This window comes from Pristiophorus japonicus, chromosome 9 (genome assembly GCF_044704955.1).
Source record: "Pristiophorus japonicus isolate sPriJap1 chromosome 9, sPriJap1.hap1, whole genome shotgun sequence".
NCBI lineage: Eukaryota > Metazoa > Chordata > Chondrichthyes > Pristiophoridae > Pristiophorus > Pristiophorus japonicus.
The window spans coordinates 72,808,537-72,827,023 of NC_091985.1; the positions used below are offsets into that span (position 1 = coordinate 72,808,537).

General features: G+C 45.7%; 1 protein-coding gene across 2 annotated transcripts in view; it reads left to right on the top strand.

Annotated features, from left to right (window-relative positions):
• Positions 1-18,487, top strand: part of ush2a (Usher syndrome 2A (autosomal recessive, mild)) — a 1,282,968-nt gene that overhangs the window by 886,871 nt on the left and 377,610 nt on the right. Inside the window, exon 37 of one of the 2 annotated variants that reach the window (XM_070889457.1) lies at positions 7,742-7,904. In XM_070889457.1, coding sequence (XP_070745558.1) covers positions 7,742-7,904 — 163 coding nt within the window. Of the gene's footprint in view, positions 1-7,741; positions 7,905-18,487 lie in introns of those variants that run through there. The other variant, XM_070889458.1, reaches the window with a different exon arrangement.

Below are 18,487 nucleotides of genomic sequence, written 5' to 3' on the forward strand. Positions count from 1 at the left end.
GGTCACTACAGTTTGAGTACAACACATTACCTCGTGGAGTCATTCATAAGTGCATTACAGACATAACAACTGGTGACGAGAATATGGACTTTCACGTGATTATGGCTACCTTTGGCATACTAAAAGACTTTGTAAAGGGTGATGATTGGGATGCCTTCACAGAAAGGCTTGAGCAATATTTTGTGGCAAACGACCTGGCAGGGGAGATGGACACATTGGCGGAGAAGCGCAAGACTATACTGCTGACCAGTTGTGGGCCCGAGGTCTACCGCCTCATCAGGGACTTGCTGGCACCCACGAAGCAAAGGATAAAACATACGATGAGCTCACTGAACTAATTTGCGACCAACTAAAACCAAAAGAGAGCATCCTCACGGCCAGGCACAGATTCTACACTCACCGCAGACCTGAGGGCCAGGAGATTGCAAAATATGCCGCTGACCTCAGGAGACTTGCGGCACCGTGTGATTTTGGTACGCACCTCAACGAAGCATTGCGAGATATCTTCGTTATGGGAATTGACCACGAGGGCCTCCTTCACAAGCTATTATACCACAGTCAACCTGCAGAAGGCCATCAGCATCAGTCAGGCGTTCATGACCTCGACCTGCAGCACCAAGCAAATTATTCATCCTGTGGACTCCAACCCGGCAAGTACTATACACAGAATGGTGCCTTTCACAGGCAAGACTGTAGAACGTGGCTCTGCCCAGGGCAGGGAGCACAGACCTCAGGGTTCCAGAACTCAGAGTCCGCCTAGGAGTGCTAATCGAGTAGCACCATGCTGGCATTGCAGAGGAAACCATAGGGCTCACCAGTGTCGGTTTGCTGAGTACGTATGCAAAGCCTATAACATGAAGGGCCACCTCCAGCAGAGGTGTAAAAGAAATACGACTCACCGTCTAGCAGAGGAGTCGATAGATGACTTTGAATCCAGCGGGGGGGGTATGATGATTTGGCCAGAGAGGCAGCTCAGCCCCAAGAAGTGTATGGAGTGTATACCTGCACCACCGATTGTCCTCCAGTGAAGATGGAAGTTGGGATAAATGGCGTTCCAGTCTTCATGGAAGTGGACACGGGAGTGAGCCAGTCAGTGATGAACCAGGATGCCTTTGAGAGGCTATGGAACGAAAAACGACCCGAGCTGGTTCCAGTACAGGAAAAGCTGCGCACCTACACCAAGGAGCTAATTCCAGTCCTTGGTAGTGCAGATGTAAGTGTAATCCATAATGGCGTGGTGCACAAGTTACCTCTGTGGAATGTTGCAGGTGATGGTCCAATGCTACTTGGAAGAAGGTGGATGGGGAAGATCCAGTGGAAATGGGAAGACCTCTTCACTCCAGCAACCAATGTCCCCCGTGCTCAGAGGCAGAGCAAAACCTCACCTTCGCTTGGGCCAGGCACCAGAGAACAAACCAGCGCAGCACCTGAGGCACAGACCGTCCATCACGACTGCGTGGCAATGATCCGACTGGAACGACCTAAAAGTATCCTCCCGGCTCCAGTGGAAGGACTCCTGGGGAGGAAGATCGAATTCACAGGCACTCTTCCAGCTTTTGTGGCAGAATCGCAGGAGAGAAGGATCAAGGCAGTCAACCTCGAGAACTGAGGCAAGATGGCATCTCTGCTGAAGCGAGGAGCAGCGTGGCTAAAAAAAAAAGATGGCCACGGCCATATTACGAGGTGCTATGCTGAGGGACCAACATGTGGTGTCCAACAAAGGATTTGATTGGGGTAAAGCCAGCAGGGTTCTCTTAAAGGAGATCTGCAGCCAACTAAACTTAAAGAGACATTGTATGCATGACAATCAATGTAACGAACCGACTAAGAATGTGAACAAAATGTTGTTGCAAGATGTCGGGAATAGAGTGTCCCCAAAAGTAGCAAGCAAGCAAATTTGGGAGGATAAAGACACTGATCCTGATGCCCTGCCCCAGGTGTCCCCACAAATTATAGGCCAACGACCTCTGGAGGGTGAAGGCTCTGATCCTGATACCCTGCCTCAGGTCTATCCCATGTTGCAGGCACCCGATGGCACTATTCGCCACAGACCTGGAAACGTAAACGGCGCCAATACGCACAGTCAGCCGCCATTGCCCTACCACCCAGGTGGAGACGGCACAGCCCTGAGACCCAGTCGCTACCTCGGCCATGTCCGGGAGCGAAAGGTCAGAGCCAACGAGTTCCCCAAACGGGACCTGGAACAGCCAGGTTCCCAACACCGTTAGACAGCAGGCAGAAGATTCTGCAGCCCTCAAAGGAGGACAGGGAGGCCACACACATCTGTGGCTCTGCCCACCATTAGGCAACGACAAAGGCCTTGAGTCCTGGCTAGGTGAGCGAACCAAGCCCACCCCGCTAGCAGAGGGCGCAGCACCGCTATCAGACGACTAGGACCCCGTCCGGTTGCTCTGGAACCTGCGTCCTCGCATAACTGTACTGCTACTTCAGTACTTACCATGACGGAACTATGAATGCAATCTACCCCATCCTGGCGCACGACCGCAAAACATAAAGAATGTAAATCACTAAACCAAGGTGTCACGCTACAAACTGTAACTTCCTTTCTTTAATACTTGCACTGTGTCTGATCCTGTATGTTAATGTAATGAGCCTGCTGCATGATCTCGCTGAGAGCAGGGGGGAAATGGATGTATGTAGCCATGGATACACACATGGATCACACCCAGAACCCACTGGAAACTCCACAGCATCATCAAACCATCCAAACTGGTAACCACTACCAACGTTGTGGCAAAAGGACGGGGGTTAACAGGGAGAGAGCCAAGCCAAAGCACAGCCAAGGTGCAAGGGCTATTGGCACTTAAGTCTCGGGAGAGCTAAGCCAAAGCACATAGTGCAAAGGTAATTGGCACAAAGGACTTGAGGGAGAGTGATGTTATATATGCAGACTATAGATATACTCTCTGTGTAGTCACTGTATAGTTGCATAAGATGGAGACTTGTTACCTGATGTACTATCAATAAGGGTTACACTGTGTATATACTATGCTGGCACCACTAGAGGGTGCAACTGATGGAGACCGGGATTTCCTGCCCCTGTGGCAAAGGCTGTCCACCAGAGGGCACTGCGTGGGAGACTTGAGGGTCACCTGCATAGGTGTGCAGGGCCCAGTATAAAAGGCTGCCCACCATGCTTGTGCCTCACTCTGGAGTTACGAATAAAGGACCAAGGTCACTACAGTTTGAGTACAACACATTGCCTCGTGGAGTAATTCATAAGTGTATTACAGACATAACACTGCATATAATTGGACAGTCTCAGTTAGAAAGACCATAAAGCCAGCTGCTGCTGTTAAGTAGAAATTCAATCTGATGATGTAAGAGGTCATTTTTAGAAGCTGCCATTCATATAAATTGATCTGAATATTCTTCTGAATTACCACCGATTTTGTGGCAGTAGGTAGAGTAGAATGAGTTCTTAGCAGCTCCCAACTCAAAACCACTGCAAAAAATATGCACCTGAATTATCCTCCGAATAAATTCCTTAAGGCCCACAGGGAACCTGACCTGCCTCATGAATGGGGTCAAGGGTGCGTAGCCAACCCTTCCCAACCTTTGCCCTAAATCCATCCCAAATAATTACAGCCACTATATAAGAGGCAGTAGGAGCTGCAGGGTGGTATCGCTGAGGCAGCAATCACATTGAGGAGGCTATTCTTAGTGCTGCTTCTGAAGGTTGCTGTTACTGTAACTTCATATTGATCTCTTTAGTACTTTGCAGGCTCAGTTAGGACATTTTCTACAATTTTCACTGTTCTGAACAGCATACTGCTTTGCATGGGGGTTATGAATGTCCTAATTGGAATGCCGCTATTCTTATGCAGTGAGAATGAGTAAGAGGATGATGATATGCAAGAGGCTAGATTAGAAGCTTTTAGAGTCAGGCTTCACAGAAGATGTTTTATCTCTATGTGCTCACCTGAATCCACAGACGAAGTGGGTAATTACTTCGATTTTTCTGACTGTCAGTGCCTCAAAAAGCCATGCTTCCTCTAGAGGTTATTGGAGAAATAAGTCAATTCTGACTTAAGCGGCAGCATATTTCCACCAGGAGAATGGCCTTGTCTCTACCAAGAGCAGGTCAGAGGCTGGATATTCTGCGGCGAGTGTCTCACACCTGTCAGGAGTGTGATGAAATACTCTATACTTGCCTGGATGAGTGCAGTTCCAACAATACTCAAGAAGCTCGATACTATCCAGGGCAAAGCAGCCTGCTTGATTGGCACCTCATCCACCATCTTAAACACTCACTCCCTCCACCACCGGCACACCGTGGCTGCTGTGTGTACCATCTATAAGACGCACTGCAACAACTCACCAAGGCTTCTTCGGCAGCACCTCCCAAACCCGTGACCTCTACCATCTAGAAAGACAAGGGCAGCAGCACATGGGAATGCCATCACTGCCAATTTTCCCACCAAGTTACACACCAACCTGACTTGGAAATATATCGCCGCTGGGTCAAAATCCTTGAACTCCCTCCCTAACAGCACTGTGGGAGTTCCTTCATCACAACAGCTGCAGCGGTTCAAGAAGGCGGCTCAACACCACCTTATCAAGGGCAATTGGGGATAGGCAATAAATGATGGCCTTGCCAGTGATGCCCACATTCCATGAATGAGTAAAACGAAAGTCAAGACCTTGAATTTCATTGCCTTTGGATTCTTCCAGGCAGCAACTGGTGACCTTTACCACATTAGTTAAGAAGGTACTCATTACCGCATCAAGACTGTTATTTTCACTGCCATGATGCTTTCATCATGTGACAGTCCACCATGTCAGCTCCCATGAGTCAGAGCCATGTATCTAAATGATTGATTGGTGATCAAGGCAGTAAGGAGGCCCAAGCTACTGCAATGGCATTGAGCAGACTATAAGGGGCCAAAATTGCCTCCCTCTTTAAGGCCCATTACCTCTAAGAGGCAGTAATGGCAGTCAGGCCTTTCTGATCAGGAGCAGGCAGATGGGCTGACCCATCAGAAATTGCCCCCGAACCGGAGACGGTGGAAATGCCCTTACTACCCGGCAGCGACCTCTTTCCACCCCGTGAGGGAAATTGCCCCGCGGGAGCGGAGGCACTGCTGGTTGGTGCCTCCGACAGCTTTTCGTGCCACCCATCCTGCCTGTGGCTGGGTGGCACATCGGCCCTTAAAGGAGAGGGTGCACCATCGCGGCAGCCATTTTATTTTAATTGTCGGCCGACTCTGGAGTCATCCCAACAATGGCAGCCACGGGTTCGGCCAGACCGCCAATAGACAGCCTGGCACACCCTCTTATGTGCCAGGCTGCTGGCCCGGCCACAGCACTCCCTTGTGTCCCAGTGGGCACCTTTAAGTGAAGGGGAGGGATGTTGTGACACATCAGCGCAACGCAGCACATCCATGTAGTGCTGACATCATAAGCTTTGCGCTGACATGCTCAGCGTGGCGCTTATGACAACGCCCACCTTCAGCCCCGCTCCAAAAGCACCTCTGCTCCCAAACACCGCCGCTATGAATTATACAAGCAAAAGAGGACAATTTCCCTCTATTCCCTGCCCCATGGATTCGGGCGGGGAATATTCCTTTTATTCTAATTATCCGCCCAGTTTGGGGCGGAGGGCAATTTCACCCACTTGGAATTTAAGTCCCATTTTAGGTGTCTGGATAAATCTGTTATATGCCCAGTGAATGTCTCAAGGCTTCCAGTCATCAGTGTCCAACAATTTTGCTCTTCTGGCCTTCACTTCTTACAGAGATGTGTCCAAGAATCTGGAATCAGTTCCAGCTGCTGATAGCCCAGAGGCTGCTGCTGCTTTAGCCATTCTTGAAGAAAAGTGCTCTTGTCCTAAAAGGCAAAACCTCCACTTGTGTAGTTAAGCAAGCTGTGCGGATGGAAGCAGTAAGTTACAAAGATACATAGACAGCCTAAGTAAGTGGGCAAAACTATAGCAGATAGAGTTCAATGTGGTGAAGTGTGAGATCATTCACTTTAGATCTGAGACAGACAAATCAAAATATTTTCTTAATGGTGAGAGACTAGGAGATGTGGAGGAGCAAAGGGATTTAGGTGTTCATGTACACAAATCAGTAAAAGCTAATGCAAAGTACAAAAAGTAATCAAAAAGGCTAGTGGAATGTTGGCCTTTATCTCAAGGGAGTTGCAATTCAAAGGTGAGGAAGTGATGCTTCAATTGTACATAGTCATGGTCAGACCCCATCTGGAGTTCTGCATTTAGCTTTGGGCACCAAACCTCAGGAAAGATATATTGGCCTTAGAAGTATACAATGTGGATATCAGGGCTTGCAGGATTAAATTATGGGGACAGGTTGCATAAGCGGCCCTTGTATCTCCATGAGTTTAGAAGGTTGAGAGGTGATATAATCGGGGTAATTAAAATGATTAAGGAATTCGATAGGGTAGATACAGAGAAACTATTTCCTCTCGTGGGAAATCCAGCGCAAGAGGGCATAATCTTAATATTAGAAGTAGACCAATTAGAAGTGAAATCAGGAAGCACATTTTCACACAAAGGGGAGTGGAAATCTGGAACTGCTCCCCAAAAAAGGCTGTAAATGCTGGGATGTTGAAATTATCAAGACTGAGATTGACAGATTTTTGTTTAGTAAGGGTATCAAGGGATATGGAACAAAGGCAGGTAAAGGTAGTTAAGATGCAGACCAGCTATGATCTAATTGAATGGCGGTACAGGTGAGGGACTGAATGGCCTACTCCTTTTCTTATGTTACCCATAACTAACAGCAGCCTTTTCAAGTCTGCACCAGAACTTTTTTCCATCCCACCTTAGCGTCGGAGTGGCGGGCAGGGAGATAAACCGATTAGTAGTAGTATTACCATTCCAAACCCAGCCTGCATAGAAAGTGAGGGCCCTAATAGGATATTGCACTGGGTTAGCAGTGGAATCATATTGCCGCATAGTAGTTCCCTCCACTGCCAACCCATCAATGGAAGGGAAATTCAGGCCACTATGTGTACAGTAAGGAACACGTATGTACAAATTGATCAGCTCGGCTGCTGTCAGCCATAGCACAGTGGTAGCACTCCCGCCTCTGAGTCAGAAGGTTGTGGGTTTGTCCCAGAGACTTGAGCATAACATCTAGGCTAACACTCCAGCAGAGTACTATGAGTGCTGCATATTCAGAGGTGCCGTCTTTCAGAGAGACATTAACTGAAGGCCCTATCTGCCCTCTCGGGTGTAGTAGATTTGCACTATTTCCAAGAAGAGCAGAGAACTTCTCCCTGGTGTCCTGGCTAATATTTATCCCTTAACCAGCATCACTAAAACAGATTATCTGGTCGTATTACATTGGTGTTTTTGGGACCTTGCTGTGTCCAAATTGGCTGCCATATTTCCTACGTTACTGACTTATCTTCAAAAGTACTTCATTGGTTGCACAGTGCTTTGGGACATCCTGAGATCATGAAAGGTGCTCTATAAATGCAAGCTCTTTCTTTCTTTACCTCATTTTTATTAATTTTAATTGAGTTCCCCTAACCCACTCTAAAAATATTGATAAATTAAATTAGTTGTGGTAAACCATTTAATGTACCATATGTACAGTGCATAGAATAGAAAGGTGCTTTTTCTCTTGAGATATTTCTGGAATATGACCGTGATTAATCCTTATTTGTTTGGAAAATTGTTGGACTTACTAGGTCAATCCTATTGTACTTAATGTATTAATATGTATTACATTAATGCAAATCTTTCTTTTAGGTTAAAGCTCGAACCCTGGAATCTGCACCAGTGGGAGGTGTTTCACTTGCTGTGATTGTTGAAGATCCTAGTTCAGTCCAAGTGAAATGGACAGCTCCAAATACACCAAATGGACTTTTGACATATTCAGTTATTTTCACAGGGTTATTTTATGTAGACCAAGGTAAGAAAGGTCAACCTACTAGATATTTGTAAAAACACCACTGATATATTTGAGAGTGGGGGGGGCGGTGGAGGCTGGAGATTGGGACCGGGAGGAGGCCGGAGATTGGGGCCTGGGTGAGAAGCAGAAGGCTCTGGGCAGTGGTGGGGGGTGGTCTGTCCACGATCGGGGGAGCGGGTCGGAATCTGTCTATGATCGAGAGGAGTGGGGGCGGGAATGTAGTCCATTTCAAGGGAGGCTCAAAGCTTCCTTGTGAGGCACAAATGAGCACTCCTGCCCCTACTCGCTCACATGAAAACCTGTAAAATAAATTTTAAACTTACCTTATGTGCCTCTTCTGTCTGCTGGCAGGTTTTGCCTGACTGGGGAGCTGACATTGCCCCCCAGCTCAGGCTTCTGGTTGGTATTGCAGATCGCGTCCTGATGACATCATGAGACTTGGTCTGCATATTTTAAAAAAGGACCCCGCTTCCTTCTTGTGGGTGTCGGTGTAAGCTTGTTGGGCCTGGATGAAACACCCCTGCTCCTCCTGGCCCACAAGTGGTGCTATAAATACACTTATCTTCTGGATCTGATCCCTCCCAACTCATTTTACCTGCCAAGTTTTCCAAGCCCTGAGGAAACCGGGATCTATGGATTAAAAATAAAAATGTTGTTAAATTGGAGGCAGACAGCCACTTGAGAGCAGTTTGGGTTCCCATTCACTCCCTCCCCCCCTCCCCCCCGACCTGCTTTGATTAAAACCAGAAGTGAGCGGGTTGGGGTCAGGTTTGAGAATTAAAACATTTTTACTTCCCACCTGTCCCCAAACCACCTGTCCTTGGGGGTTAAAATTCCCCTAATGGTTCCTCTGTTGTTTGTGTTAAGAGTTAGGAAATAGTATCTGTGAAGGGCAACAGGACAGGTTTAAATAGAGGAGATGTGAGGATAAATGAATATTTTTCAGATTTGTTTGACAACTGTTAAAAGTCAATGATTATTTATGCTAACATTTCCCTCAGATTGAATGGATGGGTAGAAACACAATAGAATATTCATGGCATGTCAAAGAAACAAGCAAGTCTATGATCCCAGGAGTGAACTGAGGACGTATTTATACAAGATTAGGGGCCAAAATTCAGGGTCCGGATAAGGCCTGTTACCGACGTTTTGCGGTGGCCATGCGGCAGAATCGCGTGGCCGCCGCATTGCAAATTTACCTCGGGGATTTTTCGGGATGTCGCCACTTCCACCCCCCCTGCAGCTGACCGCCGCAAGAGCGTCATCAAAGCGCACACCGCCACTCTCCCGCACCTACATTGCAATCCACCCGAAATTTACCTCCATAAATTGGCAATCCGCCGCACGGTGCACCCGACAGCTTTTTTTGTCAGGGCACCTTGTTTTGTGTGTGTGCGGCACAGCAGCGCGGTGGACCTTCAAGGGGAGGGCGCACTACAGCGGCCGCCATGTTTTATTTTGCTGGCCTACTTCCCGATCGGCTGGACAATTATTGTCCCGGAATCGGCCGCGCTGCTAACAGACAGCCTGATACTCTCTCTTGGGTGCCAGGCCGCTGGCCCAGCCGAAACCCTCTCTGGTGGCCCAGTGGCTGAACCTACAAATTCGCTGCTTCTCTCCCCTTTAAATGAGGGGAGAGACGTGGTGACGCACACGCGCAATGGCGTCACTACCGCTTTGCCGCTAAGTGAGAGCAGCGGAGACTCGGTCCCGCCCCCAACTTCCGCCCCTCAGCAGCACTTACCGCCGCACTTCTGCCTCCATTATGACCGGCTTCCGGTCCGATGCAAAAAAACTTGAATGTGGAGAAAATCGATCGGAAGCCCGCCTCATCGCACCCGGCGGTAAAAACTGGTAAAATATCGTAGGTGCGGCAGGTTTCTGGCAGGCCTGAATTTCAGCCCCTTCGAGTCAGCACATAACAAAATGATTCAGCTGCTCTGCTGACTCCTCCAGGCAGGCGCTGAGCACGCCAGGCTCACTACCTACCCATTTTACTCTCCATATGAAAATCTCCCCATTGTCTTTGTGTTTATCCCTGAATTAGATTTTTGTTGCTTTGCTTTAGATATTAAATGGTTAAATGTGTTTGAATTGCTGTATAGAAGGGATCATTTGCAGGCAGTGGTACTGGTGTTGGAGTAAGTTGCACAAACAGGAGCAATAGCTTTTGTAGCTTCTCCATTTGTATTCTGTGTGGGAATGGTTGGAGTGATATACAATGTTCATGTGAATCTGCAACAGTTTTTCTGTTTTTGGCATGAACATGGAGGATGGAACCAAGCAACTCTTGTAGTACTTCTTTTGTCATACTTTGGACTGACAGTCCAACCACAACTCTATGTTGTTTTCAAGACTGCTCTCTGGGATAGAGTAAGTTGTCCTCAACAAATCTATTGATCAGCATGGCTTTGTATCCAGGAGTGCAGAAGTGAGGTACAATTTTCATTGTAACCTACCAATCAGGCTACAACATTCCATCATTAGGCTTTACAGAACATTAAACTTATCATTGGTGACAAGTAAGGCCAAGTTTTCTTTACAGTTTCTAATCGTTCACCAGCTTTACAGCTGCGTTCATCATGTGTTTGCCTAAGCACGGATCAGATGTAGTTACCAAGCCAAAGAGCTGAAGGCTTGCAACTGAAGAGAGTTTGCTATTCTTGAAGCATAAAAATGAACAGGCAACACCATCATTGGCCTCTCTCAATTATGCTTGATCTTTGTAACATTGAAAACAATATTCCATTTGTGTGACAACTGTTTAATTCTGCTTACATCTGCCTGTAATAATCAAATACTCCATGGAACACCATTGTTTGCAAATTGCTGGGATCAAGAAAATTTTATCTGTAGAAAGCAAAAAGCCAGGGTTGATAAAGGAAGTCTGGAGATGATTAGATATTCAGGGGTTACACTTGACAGTCTTTGGGTATTAGGGAGAAATTTGCAGAACAATTTCTAAGGAAATTAAATGGAAAGATTATAGTCCACAATTGGGTAGACTGTGCAAGACTTAAGGAAGGAGTGGTCTTGAATGGTGATTTTTTTTCTGTTCCATACTTTCTTATGCTCCTAAAGCAATTGGTATACAGTTGAATACAATAACATTTTAATTTCTTCCCTCAGTTTATCAGGGCTACCTTAACTACAAAGAGTGCTTTAAAAGTTGGTATGACGATGTCATAGTCCTTGGTTAAATACTAAATTATTCTACTCCTGCTAAATTTTGCCATATTTTCTCCCTCTCTTTACTGCATTCTTGAAGGAATTGACTCCTTTCTGGGTATGGTTTCATGGATGTTAGGTGCCCTGTGATGCTTCTCCTAAGTGGCCATTCTTTATGTGAAAGCTTTGACGAGGAGTGTTGGTTGCTTAGTTGACCAAAGGAGCCATTATAACTGAGATCAATCTTGTCCTCACCCAAAGTCCAACACATATTTCTAACAAAGCTCTTTGGAGTTTTTGGGGGTGAGAATTCTGGCCATTTTCCTCCCCTAGTCCACTAATACAGTAAAAAGATACAAAGATCTAATGCAAATATAAACTAAAAATGTTAGTTTATTATGCACTGCAACAACTTTGTTAATTACAGTATACTTGGAACAAATTTTTTTATTAGAAACTGGATTTTGATTAAAATTCTATTGTAGTCTCCCAATAGTTATGGCTTCATATACTTACTCATTTAAACAGTGTCAAAATAGTTAACAAGTGATTACCCAGATAACCACATGATCACCTTCTCAAGGGCAATTAGAGATGGGCAATAAATGCTGGCTTTTGCCAGCGACACTCATATCCCAGGAACAAATTTTTTTAAATCGGGTATCTGATACAGCGTGGATCTGGAACCTGTGTGAATAGAGCAAGCAACAGCGTGTCTCTTCAACCAGTCAGATTGAAGAATCCTCACTGAGACACGGCGAACTGAGACCAGGAAGTGTCAGTTAGAATATATAATTTAGTGTAAAATCATGTACAGAAAGCAAAATAAAGAGATGGAAAGAGGATAGGATGAAGAGAGAGATAAAAGAGACAGAAAGAAAAAGTAAAAATACATGTTTTATTTAAATTTTTATTTTTTTAAATCTCCAACAATAATTAAAATCTGAAGGAATGAGAATCTACACTTGTAAAAGTAAATTTTCAATGTCAGAGAGGTTGTTGGATAGTAATTAAGATGTATCATAATGTTAAAAATTTAAATACACGTGAATGGACAAGCCCTAACTTTTTCTGCCGTGTTTATGGGAACCTGGTGGGTAAGTACTAGTTATCGTTTGGGGCGAAAACTTTTGCATTTATTACAAAAGTATGGCCGGCATTACACAAGTGAAACCAATGCAAACTTCTGGTTTAGCACTCCAGGAAGGAAATGGAGCACTAAATCAAGCCCTACCACTTCCTTAAAACCGGCAAGAGAGGCACTAGCGATGCAATGCAGCCCAATGTCAAGGACAGCACTGCCGGGATCCGAGGTTCCTTCCCTCCCTTAAAGAGAAGGACCATTGCTGCAGGCTCTTGTGCCCCTCCTCGCCGATGGCAACTGTGATCCACGACGATCAGCTCCAAGCACTCTAACAGAGTGCAGGGCTGATCAATCGCGGCACAACAAAATGGTGAAAAAATAGCCTACAGGGTGAAAACAAATGTTTTACTTACCCAAGCAGCCCTACCTTTAAATACCGCTCCCCGGCCTCCCTTACCATACCTCCTGCAGCTGCCGGTATTGACATCTGGTGAAGCTGCAGGGGGCGGAATCGAAGTTCGCATCCGGGGCGCTGCGCAGGTGGATGACATCATGATCTCCGGGGAATCTTTATTTTCAACACTTTGCCCAAGAAGACAGATTTCTGTGCACCTTTGGAAATGGCTTAGTGATTTGTAGTGAATGGTGAGACATAACGGTACCCCTCTCAATGGTGATGAGTGTAAAAGGAATGGCTTGGGCATTGCAGGGATGCTTTATGTGCTGGTGTGGGATAGTGCCAACCTGGCATATCATGTGGCAGTCAGAGTGTACAGCATCAAGTAAAGTAAATCTGGCCATGGTGAGGCCATCCCTGGCCTCCCAGGTAGCAATGTGGTCAGATGCTGATGCCCTGTGTCCTGTGCAACATCAGGTGATTGCGGAGAAGATTGATGTTGTTGGTGATGCTAGTGTGCCTGGTGATGTTGGTGTGCCTGGTAATGCTGATGTGTCTGGTAATTTTGGTGTTGGGGCTGATCATGGTGAGATTCTCAGGACCAAGGTGAGAATTTTATATTCCAAGGAGGTGACAGTGGATAGAGAGTTTACTCCAAACACTTCCAAATTGCATAATGCTCAAAAGTGTATTCCAAATCTTAAACGCTCCAGCTTCTAAGAAATGGTAGCTTTTATACCACTTTTGCAACTGTCACCTATTCAGAAGAATGGAGAGTCATTGAAATCCTGACCTACTTACCTGACATGATCCCCAAATGCTGTGAACCTCACCAAAAAGCTGGAAAAATGGTAAGTATTGTGTATCTGTAAAGCATGCACTCCCATGTTCCGCCACCAGGGAGTGCATCCCCTGAAATCCCAAGGGATCCCAGCATCCCTTGGGAGCACTGTATATAAGCCGGCCCCTAAGGCCTGTTCCTCACTCTGGAATGTCTTAATAAAGACTGAGGTCACTGTTACTTTAACCTCCCTGTGTGTGGTTTCATCTGTGTTAGGAACACAATAACTGGCGATGAGTATATGAATCCAACGCAAAGATGTAGCAAACTGTGGGCATCCTGGAGAAGTTCTCGGAGGGTGAGGACTGGGAAGCCTATGTTGAACGGCTGGACCAGTACTTTGTAGTCAAAGAGCTGTACGGAGAAGAAAGTGCTGCAAAAAGGAGAGCGGCCCTCCTCACGGTCTGCAGGACACTGACCTACAGTCTCATGAAGAACCTTCTGGCTTCGGTGAAACCCACAGATAAGTCGTATGAGGAGCTGTGTACACTGGTTCAGGAGCATGTTAACCCGAGGGAGAGCGTGCTGATGACGAGGTATCGGTTCTACACGTGCCAGCGATCTGAAGGTCAGGAAGTGGCGAGCTACGTCGCCGAGCTAAGACGACTTGCAGGACAATGTGAGTTTGATGGCTACCTGGAGCAAATGCTCAGAGACTTTTTTGTACTGGGCATTGGCCATGAGACCATCCTACGAAAACTTTTGACTGTAGAGACACCGGCCCTCAGTGAGGCCATTGCGATAGCACAGGCATTTATGTCCACCAGTGATAACACCAAACAAATCTCTCAGCACACAAGTGCTAGCAATGTTCATAAATTAACTGGAACTATGTTTGCGAGCAGAAATGTACAGGGCAGAAACCACGAGTCTGCAACTGCCAGCAGGCCTCAGGTGACCCAGATGACTCAGAGTCCGCAACAAAGGATGAATGCAAGGCAATTCACACCTTGTTGGTGTGTGGAGACTTCCATTCAGCCTATTCATGCCGCTTCAAAGGGTATGTTTGCAAGAGCTGTGGAACAATGGGGCACCTCCAACCTGCTAACCACCATGTGGCAGAGGAAGATCGGTCCATGGTGGATCAAAGCAATTTCGAGCCTCAGAGAGAGGAGGCAGATGCTGAAGGACTTCAGGGGATGCACTCCCTGGTGGCAGAACATGGGAGTGCATGCTTTACAGATACACAACAGTAAGTAATGGTAAAATGCTGTTTAATTGTCTTTTAGCAAGCTCTTAACGATGTCAATGGGCTCCCCCTCTGCTAGGTGTCAGGTCTGTAAAGCGCACACAGACCCGGCACTTGGGAAACTGACACGGAGGCGGATTGACTCAGGCTGTCAACCCCCTGTCAATCTTTTATATTTTAACAGGGGATCCACCTCCGAACCCACCCTCTGATCAACGGCAAAATTCCGATCTTAGTTGCGGGTACAGTTGAAAGGGTGCTGCTCACAGTCCAGTACCTCATCCAAATTGCAATTCTCTGCATGTGAGCTTATTCAGTGAGTATCAGAAGGCTACTCAACTTTAGGGGACTTTGAAGACAGACGACTCTAACATGCACACATGTGGCCTTTCAATAAGGGTTGCTGAATAAATACAGGTGCAGCATCCAAAATCCGGAGTTCCAGAATGTTCCGGAATCCGAACTCCGGGACGATCCTGAAGAGTCGTCCTGAATCTGTAAAATGTTCCGCAATCCGGACCTTGGGGCCTCGCTGTTGCTTGACCTCAGACCTCGCCTCGCCTCGCCGCTTACCTCGCTGCCCTTATCTCGAGGCCTCCTCACCGGCCCACCCGAACACCTCCACGGTGGGGTCGGCCCACCCGAAAATCTCCTTGGCGGGGTCCCGCCCACCGACGACATCCTTGGCGGGGCCTGCCGGCCCAACAACCTTCTTAGCGGGGCCCCACCCGACGACGACATCCTCGGTGGGGCCCGCCCGACGACAACCTCCTTGGCGGGGCCGGACGGTCTGAATAGTTCTTCGGCGGGAATTCCCCCGGCTTTCTGATGTTCCGAAATCTGGAAATACCCGAACCTGGGCTTGGGTGTTTCTGGATTTGTGACGTCAGAAAACAAATCAAAAATCTGGAAAAACCCAGAATCCGGAATGGCCTCGGTCCCGTGGGTTCTGGATTTTGGACACTCAACCTGGAGCCCGAGTCCTTGCTGATTTTCCTCTTCCGAATCCCAGGGTTCTGAGCTAATTAATAGCCTCAAATGCTGCCCTAGCTATGATCAGATAATTTAAAATGGATTCGCGATCAAACCTTGAATTTTCCTAGTCCATAAAGCTCAGCCCCTTGCTGGCTGAACTAGCTGAGCCATTGGGAAAGACCAATTTTTCAATCTTAAATGTACCATTCAGGAGTGGTGGTTTTCTAATATGAAATGCAAGTGATTGAATGATCATGAAAGGGTAAAAATATTCCCTGACTGGACTATTTATCTCCAAATTGCACACTGCCAGCCCAAGATCGCCCATCAATTATGGAGCATGAATGGAGGTGATAGAGAGAGTGAGTGGTGTTTCATCTGTGGCCAGAACCCAGAGCAAGTGAGGAAGAAATTTTCTGGCTGTACAAGGGAAACAGAGTATGTGTGCTAATATGTAGTTTAATTTTACAATGTTGACTTACAATACAATTTAACTATACTTCACTTTCAACTTGGTGCACTGTCACAGAGGATGAATGCATTGCACTGCACATTGCACGAATGGCTTCCTGTTGTCTGGGCAGTTTTGAACATGTGGCAAGCAACAAACATCGCATAGAATTAAGTACACTTCCAGCAAAAAGAACTTGAATATTGCATGTTCATTCAAAGAAAGTACTGATTGCCTGTGCATTTGGGTTCCACAAATCTCTCCTTATTCATGTGTTCCCTCTTGCACAAGCAGACATTGCTGTTTATAACACTGCAATGTAATTGCATGTGAAGGTATGTTTCTCGGGATGTCTTACTCCTAGCACTGTAACATGTGTTCTTATAATCATCTAGATGGTCAAAAGGAGAAGGCAGCAGATCCGAATATAAAGCTTCAACCAAAGACCTCATAGCACCCAATGTCACCCACTCCTACAATTGCACATACAATCACAAATATATGCAGTGCAGGGAGAGCAGTTAGTGAGTTGAATCAATTAGCATTTGGTGAAGCACAGAACATGAATAAGGAGGAACAAGTTCAAGTATAATTGCAGGACATGCGATAGTGACCCTCAGGCAGGTCCTAGGAGGGTGAGGTGAATGGGAGAGGGGCTAATGTGGGCCAACAGCTGCTCTCTGTAGTGCTGTGGAGCCACCTTCACATTAAGGTAACATAAAAAAGAAAAAAAATTACCTTTATGTTGGCAATCTTCACCAGTTCACTTAAGCTTGCAGAAGGAACTGAAAAAATGTAGCTGAGCATGCCTGGCACATTCAGTTTCTGACCACTTTTGGAGAGGAGTCCTTCGACAAGTGTTAGGCCCCGAGTATGCACAAGGGGTTTTATGCATGTTTAAGATGGCTGCCAAGCATATCAGAATCTTGCTTGAGCAAATATGGTATTGGACATATTTCAGGCATATTTGGGGTACGGGACTTAACTCTGTGAAATTCGACCTTTTTCACCCATTTTGCTCCCAAGAAATGGGCAAAATCAGGTCCAATTTTGTCCCCTGTTTGTTCAATCTATGATTTTTAGGTAGCTTAAATTACCAATGCCATATTTTTAGGTAGCTTAAATTACCAATGCCATATTCTAAAAAAAATGGTTAAAAAAAACTTGCTTAGAATGTTCCTGAAAACTGAATACAGCAACTGAGTATGTCCATAAGTCAAATAATTTTATGCAAATGATCAAGTTCAGTATAGTGAAAGGATTTGAAATTTTAAATTCTCTATAACTCAGGTCATGCCAATATTGATCTGCTGAATTAGTTGATGGGGAAAAGCCATTGGCTTCACCGCTCCTGAGATCCATGATTCACGATTATGCTCACTGCGGCTTATTCAAATGACTTTGAGTAAGCATCGGATCAAGAAATGGCATAATTTATGGCAAAAGTCGCAGATTGCGCCATTTCAGGAAATTTTAGGACAACTTGATGGTTGGATTTTGTATGATAAGAATGAGGATGATAGTATCATCTGTAAATTGAACAAAAAAAATACAGGCGTAAATAATTCCAGAATACCTACAAAGACCTTTGCCAAGTTTTATTGACAAGTTCTCAAGATGAGACACTTCTTTCCTTTTGAAGTTGAGTATATAATCTGATAAAGATCAAAATGACTACAGTATCATCTTCAATTTCAACACGCAGAAAAAGTGATAGTTATAAAGTAACTCAAAATTGCTTCACAGGATTATATAGGTTAGCTTGCTAGATGATAACCTTTATTTTTGAAGTTACGCTTGGTTAAATAAAACAATCACCACAACATTTAAAGTATCAACACATCTATTTGTGATTTGACTGGAAAGCATGGATGTAGACAATAATGTTGATATTTCACTGTTGCTGTGTGTTTGACAATGAGAGTGGTCAAGGATTCTGTGGCAGATAAAGGCTATGAGCAGGGCCGAGGAATTTGGCAATCTTATTGCTTTTACTTCATCTTCAATCACATTAAAATCTTGTGGACTTTTGCATGCTGGTGAAATGAGGATGATCCATTATGCCTTGAAACCCTGCTGGGAACAATCCCAGGAATTACACTGGGCTGATGCCTTCCAATGCTAATACTACCGGAAGACACTTAATCTGCATGAGGTTGGTGGTGCTTAAGCTACTGCAGATGTAAGTTCGTCACTCATGCAGCTCCTCCAAACTCTTTGGGTAAGGGGGCCGATCCAAGTTTATTTTTAAATGTGCATGCTCTTCAGGGGTACAGGTTGCATCTCTGGACAGCCCCACTCCTGTTTTTGTTTTGTACATTTACTGATGTTAAGCCACTTTATTTGTAATCCTCAAAAATCCAATATTATATTTAGTGCAACAACGGCAATTTCTAGTTTTTTTTTTAATATTCGTTCCTGGGATGTGAGTGTCACTGGCAAGGCCAACATTTATTTCCCATCCCTAACTACCCTTGA